Source organism: Trachypithecus francoisi, unplaced genomic scaffold (assembly GCF_009764315.1).
Source record: "Trachypithecus francoisi isolate TF-2019V2 unplaced genomic scaffold, Tfra_2.0 Lachesis_group3, whole genome shotgun sequence".
NCBI lineage: Eukaryota > Metazoa > Chordata > Mammalia > Primates > Cercopithecidae > Trachypithecus > Trachypithecus francoisi.
In genome coordinates this window covers 83,383,015-83,397,389 of record NW_022681468.1, presented here as the reverse complement: position 1 = coordinate 83,397,389, position 14,375 = coordinate 83,383,015, and the positions used below count along the sequence as shown (strand labels likewise).

At 55.3% G+C, this 14,375-nt stretch overlaps 1 protein-coding gene across 1 annotated transcript; it reads left to right on the top strand.

The window, feature by feature from the left end:
* Window positions 1-2,398: 2,398 nt before the first annotated feature.
* Window positions 2,399-13,404, top strand: MMP14 (matrix metallopeptidase 14). Its single transcript, XM_033188607.1, has 10 exons — window positions 2,399-2,788; window positions 7,315-7,463; window positions 7,730-7,852; window positions 8,227-8,534; window positions 9,071-9,232; window positions 9,525-9,685; window positions 10,161-10,299; window positions 10,420-10,570; window positions 11,042-11,157; window positions 11,494-13,404. The coding sequence occupies exons 1-10, from the start codon at window positions 2,681-2,683 to the stop codon at window positions 11,823-11,825; spliced, it is 1,749 nt and encodes a 582-aa protein (XP_033044498.1). The 5' UTR covers window positions 2,399-2,680; the 3' UTR covers window positions 11,826-13,404.
* Window positions 13,405-14,375: the final 971 nt, after the last annotated feature.

Below are 14,375 nucleotides of genomic sequence, written 5' to 3'. Positions count from 1 at the left end.
CCCATCTGTCTCCAAAGCAAAAGAGCTGGGACACCAAGAACAAGCTGTTAAATCACTGCCTGGGAGGCTTGGCTTAGTGCCCTCATCTCTGGCTCCATTCCAGTTCGGCTAAGTCTTGCTTTAAAATGTTTACCTCCTTTGCAGGCCATAGGACTGGCCCAACTATGAGAAATAGCTGTTCTGTGAACATGAAAAGGGGACAGCAGTTTTCCTGGTTCTAGCCAGGCACTCAAGCCTTTAACAGCCCATACACAGTTTAGGCCATGTATAGCTGGCATCTAATAAATGTTTTCACGAAAAAGATTTTCAGCCGGGCACGGTGGCTCACGCCTGTAATCCCAGCACTTTGGGAGGCTGAGGCGGATGGATCACGAGGTCAGGAGTTCAAGACCAGCCTAGCCAACATGGTGAAACTCCCCTGTCTTTACTCAAAATACAAAAATTAGCCAGGCGTGGTGGCACACGCCTGTAATCCCGGCTACTTGGGAGGCTGAGGCAGGAGAATGACTTGAATCCAGGAGGTGGAGGTTGTGGTGAGCCGAGATTGTACCACTGCACTCCAGCCTGGGCGATAGAGGAAGACTCCATCTCAAAAGAAAGAAAAAAAAATTTTCTAGCCAAGGTCCCTTTTTTGACAAGCATCTGGTGTCAGTCTTCCTAAGATTCAGATACATGGTCCAGGTGGTTACCCTCACTGGGAAGGCTGATGTGGGAAGAACCATACCTGGGTGTTGCATGTTCTGCCAAGAGTGGGGTTCTGAGGTCTCCGTGTTTCTGACTGCATTCCAGAGATTGGTTGAAGAGGGGCTTGTACCTTCCAACCCCAGTTTGTGTAGGAAAGCCCTACATTAGGGCTTAGCCCTCAGTCACTGTGGGGTAGGTAGCTGTTTAATAACACACACCATGGGAGGCCGAGACGGGCGGATCACAAGGTCAGGAGATCGAGACCATCCTGGCTAACACGGTGAAACCCCATCTCTACCAAAAATACAAAAAATTAGCCGGGCGTGGTGGCGGGCGCCTGTAGTCCCAGCTACTCAGGAGGCTGAGGCAGGAGAATGGCATGAACCCAGGAGGCGGAGCTTGCAGTGAGCCGAGATCAGGCCACTGCACTCCAGCCTGGGTGACAGAGCGAGACTCCGTCTCAAAAAAGAATAAAAATAAATAACACCATATACCTCCCACAAACCTGGAGGCGCCACAGGACCTGAAAAGCTTTTCATTTTATTGATCATGAATCTGAGAGCAAAAGACCTTCGTTTTCATTATAGTACTGAGCACTAGACTTCATTCTTCTGCCACAGAAGTGCGATAGTTCCTGAATCCCTTGGATTTCTGAAGCTTCCTACCTGACCTAATTTCTGTCCACCCTCCTTTATTCCTTCCTTTGCTTTTTTCTCCCTTCCTCCTCGTGCTACCTCCGTCCTCTCTCACTGACCAAATGCAATTCTTGGATCTTAGATTTTGCTGATAGTCGAATTTTCTGTCTCCCACACTTTTCCTGCTTCTGTTGTGCTGCTTTTCCACATCTGTCTAGTTCCTGACTCTTATCTGTCTCCCTTTCTCACGGTCAGCTTTATCCTGCCCTCTTCCTTTCCTACATACCTCCATCTTTTGTTCTGAGTCCAGTAAGTCCCTAACGGAGATTTTACTCTTGCCTCCTTTTTCAGTGTAGAGGTGGAACTAAACCCCAGAGTCCCAACTCCCAATCCCTTCTTTTACAATAATTTCACCCAGCTTGATTTGCTTTCCCCCAGATCCCATGGCCTTGTACCCTTTTCCTCTCAGCGATTTCCAATTAAAGGTGCAGCCACATTACAAATGACAATAAAGGAATCACCTTTGTCTTTCTACAAGGTTGGAGCCACAGATCCAGTATGGTTGTGGGGTTTGTTGTTGGTAGTTGGGTTATAGTTTGGAATTTTTGGCAGCGGAGGGAGGACCATAGACAGTTGTCTATAGGGCCCAGAAGATGACCCCCCAACTATTAGTAAACTGGCCTTCTCCCTATGCCGGTCTCATGAGCATGGAAGAAGACCCCACCACCACCACTATCCCACACTTTGAGCTCCTTGTTGCCCCTAGCCACGTAGCCCCCAATAATTTCCACCCTGAGGTGAGACAAATGCTGAATACCAGAGGAATCAAGCCACTCAGAATATGCTTATGGGGAGAAAGTCTCCCACATCCCGTCCCCTGGGTCCTCTACAGCCCCCTGCTGTCCACCGTGGCCTCAACCCCTGCAGATGGCAGCCTGCACCACAAAAAGGCAACTTAGAGGGTTTTTGGTTGTTTTTTTTTTTTTTTTTTTTTTTTCCAGTTCTTGGTTGTAATTGGATTCAGGCTAAAACAACCACGTCCCCAACCAGGAAAGGAGGGCACTGGGGCGGGGACGGAGGAGAGGCTGCGGGAAAAGGGAGGGACCAGAGGAGAGAGTGAGAGGGATCCAGACCCCAGTTCGCCGACTAAGCAGAAGAAAGATCAAAAACCGGAAAAGAGGAGAAGAGCAAACGGGCACTTTCAGGAACAATCCCCTTAATTCCAAGCCGACAGCGCTCTAGGAATTAAAGTTCAGTGCCTACCGAAGACAAAGGCGCCCCGAGGGAGTGGCGGTGCGACCCCAGGGCGTGGGCCCCGCCGCGGAGCCCACACTGCCCGGCTGACCCGGTGGTCTCGGACCATGTCTCCCGCCCCAAGACCCTCCCGTTGTCTCCTGCTCCCCCTGCTCACGCTCGGCACCGCGCTCGCCTCCCTCGGCTCGGCCCAAAGCAGCACCTTCAGCCCCGAAGTAAGTGAGCTTCCCGGCCCTTCCTGGAGTCTCGCCCGCCGGGAGGCGAGCCCGGGGGTCTCCAAGGGGACAGCCTCTATTCGGAGAGGAGGGCTCTTGGGATCTCGGCTGTTCGGGCCTGCAGGATTCCCCCTCCTTTTCTTTTTCCTCTTCGTCTCCAAACTTCCAGATCGATCCAACTTTTGCCCGCTTCCAACCAGCTGCCCCCACCCCCTGCGCCGCCGACTCTCTTTCCCATTCCTTCTTTTTTCCCAGTCCTTGGAAGAACTTTACAACTCGGGCAGACTCCCCCTTCCCCAATTCCCTTGGGCTCTGCGTTCAGCTCTGGAACCGCCTGGTAAACATTTGGACTCTGCTCAAACCCCGCGCTGTCCCGGCTCCTCGTCATGCGCGAGAGTTTGTTGTTTCTTCGACTTTCCAGCTCTCCAGCGCTCTCCCGCCGGCGTGCCCTCCGATGGGCGCTTCGGCCTCCCCGGGCGGCCCAGGCCCTCAGCGGACGCGTCTGCGGCCAGATGGGGGTCGAGGGTGGACGGCCGAACGTCCAGGGCCACAGCCCCCGTCTCCCCGAGAGGACCCCGCTGTCCCCCTACCCGCATCCCTGGCGTCGAGGGTCGCAGCGCCGGCGCGCTGGCCGCGTTTCCGTCCACACAAAGCTCTCCTTGTGAGCCGGGCGATCGGCCGGGTCGCTGCCTTCCACTATCCCCACCCGCGTCGGCGCCTTCAGGCCCTTTTTGTTGTTAATTGTTTTTCTGTGTTAATTGCAGGGAGCCTGGGGGCGTCGCTCGGGGAGTGGGGAGAGGGTCTGGCCCGGGGTGCCCTCACACGTCTCGGCTGGCTCGGGCGCCCCCCACCCCCACCCCAGCCCAGACGGTGGCCCACCGGGCCCCAGAGGAAGCTGCGTGGGAGTTGTCTGAGGAGGTTTTTCCTCTCTCTCTCTTATTTTGGGGTGAAGGTGGGAGACGGATTTAATGAGCTTCTTATTTTGGGCCATCTCAACCCACTCAGCCTGGCAAGGGCCTGGGTGCGGTCGGGAGGGGCCAGGAAGGGCCCCAGAAGGGGGATGGGATCTGGGTTTGGCTTCTCCGCCCTAGTCCCACCCCGGAGAAAACTCTTTGGAAAGAATATTCTCTTCTCTCTCTGTCCCTGAAAGGGTCTAGGGCCGACTGGAAAAGTATGGCCCCAGGAATGGGGGTGGAAGACGAAACGTGGAGTGCTCAGACACCAGGGAGAGTAAAAAACCTGCCCTAGTGCTGGAGGCTGATTCTGACTGTCCGGGAGGAATCGTCCTCTTCCCAGGCCTAGAGTCCTCTGAGACCTGAAAGGGAGCGCCCCTAAGAAAACGAGCCTGGGCATCTGGGGAGCTGGCCACCGCCAACTTCACTGCCTTGCCTTTTTTCCTTCCCCTGCTCTGCTGGGTCCCCAGGGGAGGGGCGGCAGCCCTGGCTCCGTTTTAAGTGGGTCATGGGCGGATCCAGTGCCAGAACCACCATTTGCTTCTGGGCCCTGGAAGGGAGGGAGGAGCAGCCCCAGAGGCTAGGATCCAGGGCCTACTGCGGAGCTGGAGGTCCCCCCACCCTCCACTGGACTCGTAAGCCAAGATGGGAGGTGTTCCCTTGACTTTCTCCTAGGGGATACCTTACATCTCTCTCATTCACAAAGACAAAGCCAACCAGCTGAGTTCTTTGACCCAACATAGTTGCTTTTTACTCCAGGCCAATGTGGAGGGAAAGCTGGGGTGGTGCAGGCCTCATGCAGCTGGGTCCCTCCCACCAGGCCTCCAGAGTCCTGCACCAGCTCCAGGACAGCCCTCTCCTCCCCATGGCCCGTCTGGCGCTGAGCCCTTCCTCCCACCCAGCCGCAGACACAAGAGTCCTCTCTTCTGTGGTTTCGACCTCATAGTCTCTGTGAGGAGAGAAACTTGCCTAGGCCTGGGAGGAGGAGAGGGATGGGGGCACTTCCTTTCCAGGCCTTGCAGCTCTCTTGACTCCAGGGAAGTCCTTCACTTGACTGAGCCTTCATTTTTCTCCCTAGGGTATGGGGTGGAGGTTGTGGGTATGAATATTTAGACCCACCTAGCTTCTTGAAAGATTCCAGAGGGGATTTCCCCTAGAGCTCCTGGAGGTGGATTCTCCCCATCTCTGTGCTGCCCTCCCTTCTGTCGTTCTGCTTTAGGTGAATTCTCTCAGCTTTGCTCTCTGAGGGTTGAGGGGGCCTGGCCTCAGTCCTCCTGCCTTCCAGCATCAGAAGTAGACCAGTCCCGTCCTTCCCCAAGTCCTGAAGCAGCTGCTCCCCAACCAAGGGTCATAAGCCTGGGGTGTATTTATCCTGCAGGTGAGGCTAGGGGCAAAAGACGTTTCCTGCATATTTAGGCACAGGCCACAGCAGGCCTCCCCAGGCACTGGCTGTAGCATCAGCCAGAACAGGTCAGGGCAAGCCTGCAGCTCCCTGAGAGCAGCCCGGGACTGGTGTGCCCTGCTTGGCTCCCCTCTGGTATACCAGAGGTTAAATGTCACTCCTTCCTCTACCCCTGAGGAGGGGCTCTCAGAGCCTCAGAGCTAGGTGGTGCTAGGGTTGTTCTAGCCAAGACTGTTGGCTGGGAAAAGGCTGGGTTGTTTACATCTCGGGTTCTAGCTCCCATCAGCCTTGGGGGATCACTTCCCAGAACCATGTTGCAATTCTTGCCCCTGTGGGCTCAGGTCCCCAGTCAGCTGCTCTTGAGTCACCCCCAGTCCCCATGCAAGACTGCTGCCCCATCACCAGGGCCTGAGCCAGAGGTGAAGGGCCATGTGGCAGTCCATACTGATGACCTTGGATAGAAGATGCAGCACCCAACAGCAGCCTCCCCCATCTCGCCTCCAAGGTCCTGTCCTGGGCAACCTACAGCCCCTTCCCGAACTCCCTAAGAAAGCAAAACTGGAGCAGGGACTAGAGCTATCTGGGTGGTGTCTTCTCCCCATAAAAGAATCCAAGCATCTTCATATTTCATATATAACTTGGCTTGTTTTACTTTTTTGTTTTGTTTTGAGAGAGAGTCTCACTCTGTCACCCAGGCTGAGTGCAGCGGCGCGATCTTGGTTCACTGCAACCTTGGCCTCCCAGGTTCAGCGATTCTCCTACCTCAGCTTCCCGAGTAGCTGGGATTACAGGTGCCCACCACCATGCGCGGCTAATTTTTGTATTTTTAGTAGACAGAGTTTCGCCATGTTGGCTAGGCTGGTCTCAAACTCCTGACCTCAGGTGATCTGACCGCCTTGGCCTCCCAAACTGTTAGGATTACAGGCGTCAGCCACCACGCCCAGCCTGGCTTGTTCTACTTGGAGTCTTTAGGAAAATACTCCATCGTTCTTACAATAAAGGCTGACTTTCTCCTCAACAGGACTTTGCAGTGTGTGAACCTTTTAATCAAACACCAAAACCTAACATTAATTTAAGGCGATATGCCAGCCTTTATATTATGACCAATTCACAACATACCTGAAATAAAATACAGTCACCAAGTCTCCTCCACCCCTATCTCCCACTTCCTCTGCTGAGAATTTTTTTTTTTTTTTTTTTTTTTTTTTTTTTGAGACGGAGTCTCGCTCTGTCACCCAGGCTGGAGTGCAGTGGCGCAATCTCAGCTCACTGCAAGCTCCGCCTCCTGGGTTCATGCCATTCTCCTGCCTCAGCTTCCCGAGTAGCTGTGAGTATAGGCGCCCGCCACCACGCCCCGCTAATTTTTTTTTGTATTTTTAGTAGAGACGGGGTTTCACTGTGTAAGCCAGGATGGTCTCGATCTCCTGACCTCATGATCCACCTGCCTTGGCCTCCCAAAGTGCTGGGATTACAGGTGTGAGCCACTGCGCCCGGCCTCTGCTAAGAATCTTAAATAGGCCTTTAGGTTCTAAGCCATAGGTCAGATGCTGCTTGGATAAGGACAGTGGCAGGATCCTGGCTCCAGCTGAATCACACCTCTTACCACATCCCAAGTTCCTAGTTTCCCCTTGTAGTAGCCATCCTTAGCTCTAGCTCTTTTTCTGCCCTCCTTTCTAAAAAGATCTCAGCTGTGAGGGTCTTGGGGACATGGCACTCCCATCCCAGGAGGGCCTCATGTCAAACCCAATAGTAGAGCTCACTCAGCCTGTCAACACCCCTCCCCACCCATCATGGGCATAGCCCATTCCCAGGTGGAACATGCTATATCTGCAAGAACAGTGACATGGAGGAGAAAAGTGCTAGAAGGAATCCCAGCTCTGAGAAGACATCTCAGAACTCCATTAAACCACCAGGGCTCGCTCTCATTTTCAAGAGAGCTACAGCCAAAAGCCTGTTTGGGCCCATAGGCCCGAGGGGACAAGCCCTACTGGGGCCTGGGCCAGAGATCAGGTCTAGCCTGGGAGTTCCTCCAGACCTGCTGGCGGAGCCAAGCTGGGAACCCACTGCCCTTTCCTCACCAAGCCAAGGCTGTATGCTGGGCATTGTGGGGGAGGTAGAGGCACCCCATCGGCCAGGTGGGGATGCTCTAAGCCATACCCCTTTCCCTACAGGCCTGGCTACAGCAGTATGGCTACCTGCCTCCCGGGGACCTACGTACCCACACGCAGCGCTCACCCCAGTCACTCTCAGCGGCCATCGCTGCCATGCAGAAGTTTTACGGCTTGCAAGTAACAGGCAAAGCTGATGCAGACACCATGAAGTAAGTGCTAGACCCTGGCAGGAGTTCTGCCTAGCACCCACTGACAATGCCAGCGCCAGAGATGTTCCTACCTGAATGCCTGGCTTGTGCCCCCCCATACCTCATCCCCACGTGCTGATCCTGACCCTCTCATGTTCACCCTGATCTCATAACCTTGGCCTTTCCCCACATTGACATACAGCAAGTCTCACCTAACACTGACACTGGAGACCTTTCTCTTTCATACATTGCACTGACCCCAATCCTCACACCCAAACCCACTCCAGGGCCATGAGGCGCCCCCGATGTGGTGTTCCAGACAAGTTTGGGGCTGAGATCAAGGCCAATGTTCGAAGGAAGCGCTATGCCATCCAGGGTCTCAAATGGCAACATAATGAAATCACTTTCTGGTGAGTCCAGCAGGCAAGCAACCTTTCTCACATCTTGTCATTATTCCCCACCCATTGTGCTTATGCAGAGACTCAGAGACCTCCTGCCCTACTCCCCTCAGTTCCTGGGAAGCATCCCTGGGAGTGGGGAGGAAAATGGCTCTCATCCTGGAAAGAGGTATAGCGATCAAGGGTGTACCCCAGTGCCAGAGAGCCAAAGCCTGAGGATCCCTTGTTCTTGAGACAGAGGCATCGTGCCTGAGGTAGCAGGAAGAGTTGAGTCAGGCAGAGGTGGCTGGGCAGCACAGTCAGACCTGGGAGAGTGCAGGGAAGGAGAATGTTGCCCCTCGTTATCCTAACACACCCCATCCTCTCCCCACGTGGCTGGACCTCAGCATCCAGAATTACACCCCCAAGGTGGGCGAGTATGCCACATACGAGGCCATTCGCAAGGCATTCCGCGTGTGGGAGAGTGCCACACCACTGCGCTTCCGCGAGGTGCCTTATGCCTACATCCGTGAGGGCCATGAGAAGCAGGCCGACATCATGATCTTCTTTGCCGAGGGCTTCCATGGTGACAGCACGCCCTTCGATGGTGAGGGCGGCTTCCTGGCCCATGCCTACTTCCCAGGCCCCAACATTGGAGGGGACACCCACTTTGACTCTGCCGAACCTTGGACTGTCGGGAATGAGGATCTGAATGGTGAGCCAAGTATCCCTGGGACTTACTCTGGAAAAAGCCAACGGTCATTTGTAGGGGTGGTTCCCCTCCCTCCTTCTAAAATTTCGGGGCTAGAAGGGACCACAAAGACCTTCTGGTCTAACTGCTGACAAAAGCAGGAGTCCTGTTTGAGCTATTTACATCTGGTCCCTCCTCTCACCCATTGACTGGCTTTCCAGTCAAAGACTTCAAAGCATCCTTATCGCCCACTTTTCCAAATTGATGTCATGTCTAGCTCCTGGGACAAATGGGACTAGAGAGGGCCTTGGCTTCCCTTAACACAGGTCTTCCTGGGATGGGGGTCCTGCTTCCAAGCACTGTCTCACCTCCACCCAGAGGAGCTTGTTGACTGGCTTGTGCTTAAATGCCAGATAAAAAGCTGGACCTCAGAATTTGGTCACTTTGGATTGAAAACATGGGCAGCAGGCTTGGAGGTGAAACCAAAGCTGCTGGTGGGGAAGCAGGGAGGCTGAAGGAAGGGACTCAGGCTGCTATCATCACTGTCCCCATCCTTCCAGGAAATGACATCTTCCTGGTGGCTGTGCACGAGCTGGGCCATGCCCTAGGGCTCGAGCATTCCAGTGACCCCTCGGCCATCATGGCACCGTTTTACCAGTGGATGGACACAGAGAACTTTGTGCTGCCTGATGATGACCGCCGGGGCATCCAGCAACTTTATGGTGAGTAGTCTACACCCACGCCTGCTCCCTCCCCTGCTCCTTGTCCCCTCCTGGTCTACGCATTTCCCCTGTTTCATGCCTTGCAGTCTCCCCACCGCCTCCTGCCAATCTGACATAGCCTCTATCAGCTCCACTTTTGAGCCCACCTTTTCTGTCACCTCCCAGTTGGTTGCTTCAGCCTCCCCTAGAAGCCCATCCACACCTTTCCAAGGGTACTGTCTGCCCATCTGTCTGTCCTTCCCTCCCCTCTCTCCTCCTAAGTCTGAAATGCCCCTCATGTTTTCTGCCCCAGGGAGTGAGTCAGGGTTCCCCACCAAGATGCCCCCTCAACCCAGGACTACCTCCCGGCCTTCTGTTCCTGATAAGCCTAAAAACCCCACCTATGGGCCCAACATCTGTGATGGGAACTTTGACACCGTGGCCATGCTCCGAGGGGAGATGTTTGTCTTCAAGGTGAGAAGAAGAGGTGGGCTGGTTTGGAAGACGAAAGGGTTCTATGGGCCGGGCGTGGTGGCTCATGCCTGTAATCCTAGCACTTTGAGAGGCCAAGGCAGGCGGATCTCCTGAGGTCAACATAGTGAAACCCCATCTCTACTAAAACTACAAAAAATTTGCTGAGTGTGGTGGTGGGTGCCTGTAATCCGAGCTACTCAGGAGGCCTAAGGCAGGAGAATCGTGCGAACCTGGGAGGCAGAGGTTGCAGAGAGCCAAGATAGGGCCATTGCACTCCAGCCTGGACAATAGTGCGAGACTCCATCTCAAAAGAAAAGGAGGGGGCCTCTGTGGTAGGGCAGCTGGGTGGAAGTGACAACAGCTGGACTGAAAACTAAAATTGAGGAACAAAAAGCAGTGGGGGAGCTTTGGGGACTGAACCAGAGATCTAGGTCGCAAGATGTAATGGAATCTTCCTGCATTGACTGACTTCCAGGAGCGCTGGTTCTGGCGGGTGAGGAACAACCAAGTGATGGATGGATACCCAATGCCCATTGGCCAGTTCTGGCGGGGCCTGCCTGCATCCATCAACACTGCCTATGAGAGGAAGGATGGCAAATTTGTCTTCTTCAAAGGTAGCCAAGCACTCCACTTTAGTCTTTGGGAGTGAGGAAGGTCTCCCAAGAGGAGCTGATTTCCTCTAAAGTCCCTAGAGCCTACGTTGAACCCAGATGCTGCCCTCCTGTCCTCCCCAGGAGACAAGCACTGGGTGTTTGATGAGGCGTCCCTGGAACCTGGCTACCCCAAGCACATTAAGGAGCTAGGCCGAGGGCTGCCTACCGACAAGATTGATGCTGCTCTCTTCTGGATGCCCAATGGAAAGACCTACTTCTTCCGTGGAAACAAGTAAGACCTCAACTCCTTAACCCCAGGCCTTCCTCAGAAACCACCACCACCCCAAATTCCCTCAGTTCTGGAGAAAGACGCACTTTACCCCCAAGATGCTTCCCTGGAGAAGGAGCTGGCTGAGCCTCTGCTGTTGCCTAGAAATGGGCAGCCTCCTTTGGGCACCGTGTGAGTGGGATGTGACCGGGTCATTTCAGACCTGGTCATTTGGCACCTCCTGCCTCCAGCACTGTGCCTCCGCCCCAGCAGCCAGGCACTGTCATTAGGGCTGCTGGTGGCTCCTTGCAGCCTGGACCCTCCCTTCCACCCCCACCTTCCGCCACTTTCAGCAGCAAGCCCTCATTACTTAAAACCCCTGTCCCCACCCTGTCCACAGCTATCCTTTGCCCACTGGTAGATTCGATCTGGGTCTTGCTGCCCTCTGAGGACATGCCCAGTGTCTGCCACTGCCCTTCCTTTCCCCTTCCCCAGGTACTACCGTTTCAACGAGGAGCTCAGGGCAGTGGATAGCGAGTACCCCAAGAACATCAAAGTCTGGGAAGGGATCCCTGAGTCTCCCAGAGGGTCATTCATGGGCAGCGATGAAGGTGAGAGGGGCAAGGGAAGGTGTCGCTGAGAGAAGGATGGGAATAGGGAGTTGAGGAAGAGTGGGAGGGAAGCCTGAGGGAGTGCTGTGTGGAAAACAATGGCGATGATAATACCACATACCAGGCGCTGGGCTAGGTGCTTCCACACGTGGTACCCATTCATCCCCACCACCTTCCAACCTGGTCCTATAGGCACCCCCATGTTACAGCTGAGGAAGCTGATGCTCAGGAAGGTGGAGGGGAGCTCAGCTGCCCTCACATTAACAGAGCTTCCCTCGCTCCTCTCCTCTCTTTGGGTCTTCCCTTCCTTACCACCTTCTGATCCACCCCCTGCAGTCTTCACTTACTTCTACAAGGGGAACAAATACTGGAAATTCAACAACCAGAAGCTGAAGGTAGAACCGGGCTACCCCAAGTCAGCCCTGCGGGACTGGATGGGCTGCCCATCGGGAGGCCGGCCGGATGAGGGGACTGAGGAGGAGACGGAGGTGATCATCATTGAGGTGGACGAGGAGGGCAGCGGGGCGGTGAGCGCAGCTGCCGTGGTACTGCCCGTGCTGCTGCTGCTCCTGGTGCTGGCGGTGGGCCTTGCAGTCTTCTTCTTCAGACGCCATGGGACCCCCAGGCGACTGCTCTACTGCCAGCGTTCCCTGCTGGACAAGGTCTGACGCCCACCGCCGGCCCGCCCACTCCTACCACAAGGACTTGGCCTCTGAAGGCCAGTGGCAGCAGGTGGTGGTGGGTGGGCTGCCCCCACCGTCCCAAGCCCCCTCCCCGCAGTGTCCTTGCTTCTCTCTGTCCCCTGGCTGGCCTCCCTCACCCTGACCGCCTCCCTCCCTGCTGCCCCGGCATTGCATCTTCCCTAGATGGCTCCCTTGAGGGCTGAGTGGGAGGGTGGCCCTTTCCAGCCTCTGCCCCTCAGCGGAACCCTGTAGTTTTGTGTCTGTCCAGCCCCATCTGAATGTGTTGGGGGCTCTGCACTTGAAGGCAGGACCCTCAGACCTCGCTGGTAAAGGTCAAATGGGGTCATCTGCTCCTTTTCCATCCCCTGACATACCTTAACCTCTGAACTCTGACCTCAGGAGGCTCTGGGCACTCCAGCCCTGAAAGCCCCAGGTGTACCCAATTGGCAGCCTCTCACTACTCTTTCTGGCTAAAAGGAATCTAATCTTGTTGGGGTAGAGACCCTGAGACAGTGTGCGGGGGTGGGGACTGCCCAGCCACCCTAAGACCTTGGGAGGAAAACTCAGAGAGGGTCTTCCTTGCTTAGTCAGTCAAGTTCCTCGGAGATCTGCCTCTGCCTCACCTACCCCAGGGAACTTCCAAGGAAGGAGCCTGAGCCGTTGGGGACTAAAGGGACAGAAGAAACCCTTAGCAGCCCTATGCCTCTCGAATGTTAGCCTTGGATGGGGCTTTCACAGTTAGAAAAGCTGAAACCAGGGGTGCAGCTGTCAGGTAGAGTGGGGCCAGCGGGAGAGGCCCGGGTCAGAGCCCTGGGGGTGAGCCTGAAGGCCACAGAGAAAGAACCTTGCCCAAACTCAGGCAGCTGGGGCTGAGGCCCAAAGGCAGAGCAGCCAGAGAGGGCAGGATGGGCCCAAAAAGGAAAATGAGGACGTGCAGCAGCATTGGAAGGCTGGGGCTGGGCAGGCCAGGCCAAGCCAAGCAGGGGCCACAGGGTGGGCTGTGGAGCTCTCAGGAAGGGCCCTGAGGAAGGCACACTTGCTCCTTCTGGTCCTGTCCTTGCTGCCCAGGCAGCGTGGAGGGGAAGGGTGGGGCAGCCCAGAGAAAGGAGCAGAGAAGGCACACAAACCAGGAATGAGGGGCTTCATGAGAGGCCACAGGGCCTGGCTGGCCACGCTGTCCCGGCCTGCTCACCACCTCAGTGAGGGGCAGGAGCTGGGGCTAGCTTAGGCTGGGCCTGCGCTTCCCCTGGGCCCGCGCTTCCCTGGTGCCAGCACCCCTCAAGCCTGTCTCACCAGTGGCCTGCCCTCTCACAGCCCCACCCACCCAGCCCACCCATTGAAGTCTCCTTGGGCCACCAAAGGTGGTGGCCATGGTACCGGGGACTTGGGAGAGTGAGACCCAGTGGAGGGAGCAAGAGGAGAGGGATGTTGGGGGTGTGGGGCACAGGGTGGGGGAAATGGGGTGAACGGTGCTGGCAGTTCGGCTAGATTTCTGTCTTGTTCGTTTTTTTGTTTTGTTTAATGTATATTTTTATTATAATTATTATATATGAATTCCATTCAAATCGTTTCTTTTTGTTAACAAGGGGCATGGGGAGGGGTGGGGGTGGGGGGCGCAGAGGTGTCTGACCCCAGGAACCTGCAGGGCGGGGCTGGGTCGGTGCCCTCTAAGGACAATTTTGGCCTTGTTCAACCTTTCCACAAAGAATAAATTGTGTTTCACATTCCTTGTGTGGCTGAGCTCTGTAGAGGGTGATGGGCTGTGGGTGAAAGGAGCTGGATGAGGCGAGGGCACGCGTCATGAGCAGCGTTTTCCATGAGGTGGGGCTTTGGCATTTTTCATAAAGTAGTGTGTTTATTCTTAGTGGACTAAAGGGATTCAGGGGCCAGAGTTGGGGAGCAGGGCATACCCATAGGGGGCAGTGGGGTGACTGACAGAGCTCAGCTACTCTCCCACCACCTGGCTTAAAAGGCTGCCTTGAGACCCAAGGCTCAGAGACAAGAGGAAGTGGTCAAGCTAAGGCCACTTGGAAAATCTTCCTAAATTGCATTACCCTGTCCTGTGACCCACCCGCAGACCCTCCGTTTCCTCATGCGTCTCTGCCTGAAGCAGGGGGAGTCTCATGATCATATTCAGCCTTGGGCTCACTGGCATGTCCTTCCGAGCCCTCAGGACCTAAGAAGCCTCTTCCAGGCCTGGGGCTCTGCTGCTGAGACAGAAGGAAACAAGGCAGAAAGAGAGATAGGTGTTGCTGCTGTGCCTATTAGGGGCAGCCTGTCTCTGGCCAAACAGAGATCTCATCCTAATTGTCCGGAAGAACCAGGATGGTCAGGTTGGAAGGGCAGAATAACAAGGCTTTGCTTCCTCTTTCCTTAGAAACTCCTGCCCCAGACAGGGTTCCCAGGCTATCCACCCACCCTTCCTCTGAAACCAGCCTGGAGGGAGGAATCAGCCCAGTGCTGAGTCAGCTCAGCTGGAGGAGAGCAGCCCCTTTTTTTCACCCCCCTTCCCTTCCTGCCTCCACCCAGCCCACC

Excerpts from the sequence above, each read along its gene's own strand:
- MMP14 (XM_033188607.1), top strand. The coding sequence starts at position 2,681 with ATGTCTCCCGCCCCAAGACCCTCCCGTTGTCTCCTGCTCCCCCTGCTC. Across the intron at positions 7,464-7,729 it reads GCTGATGCAGACACCATGAA|GGCCATGAGGCGCCCCCGAT; the intron begins GTAAGTGCTAGA and ends AACCCACTCCAG. Across the intron at positions 9,233-9,524 it reads GGGCATCCAGCAACTTTATG|GGAGTGAGTCAGGGTTCCCC; the intron begins GTGAGTAGTCTA and ends TTTCTGCCCCAG.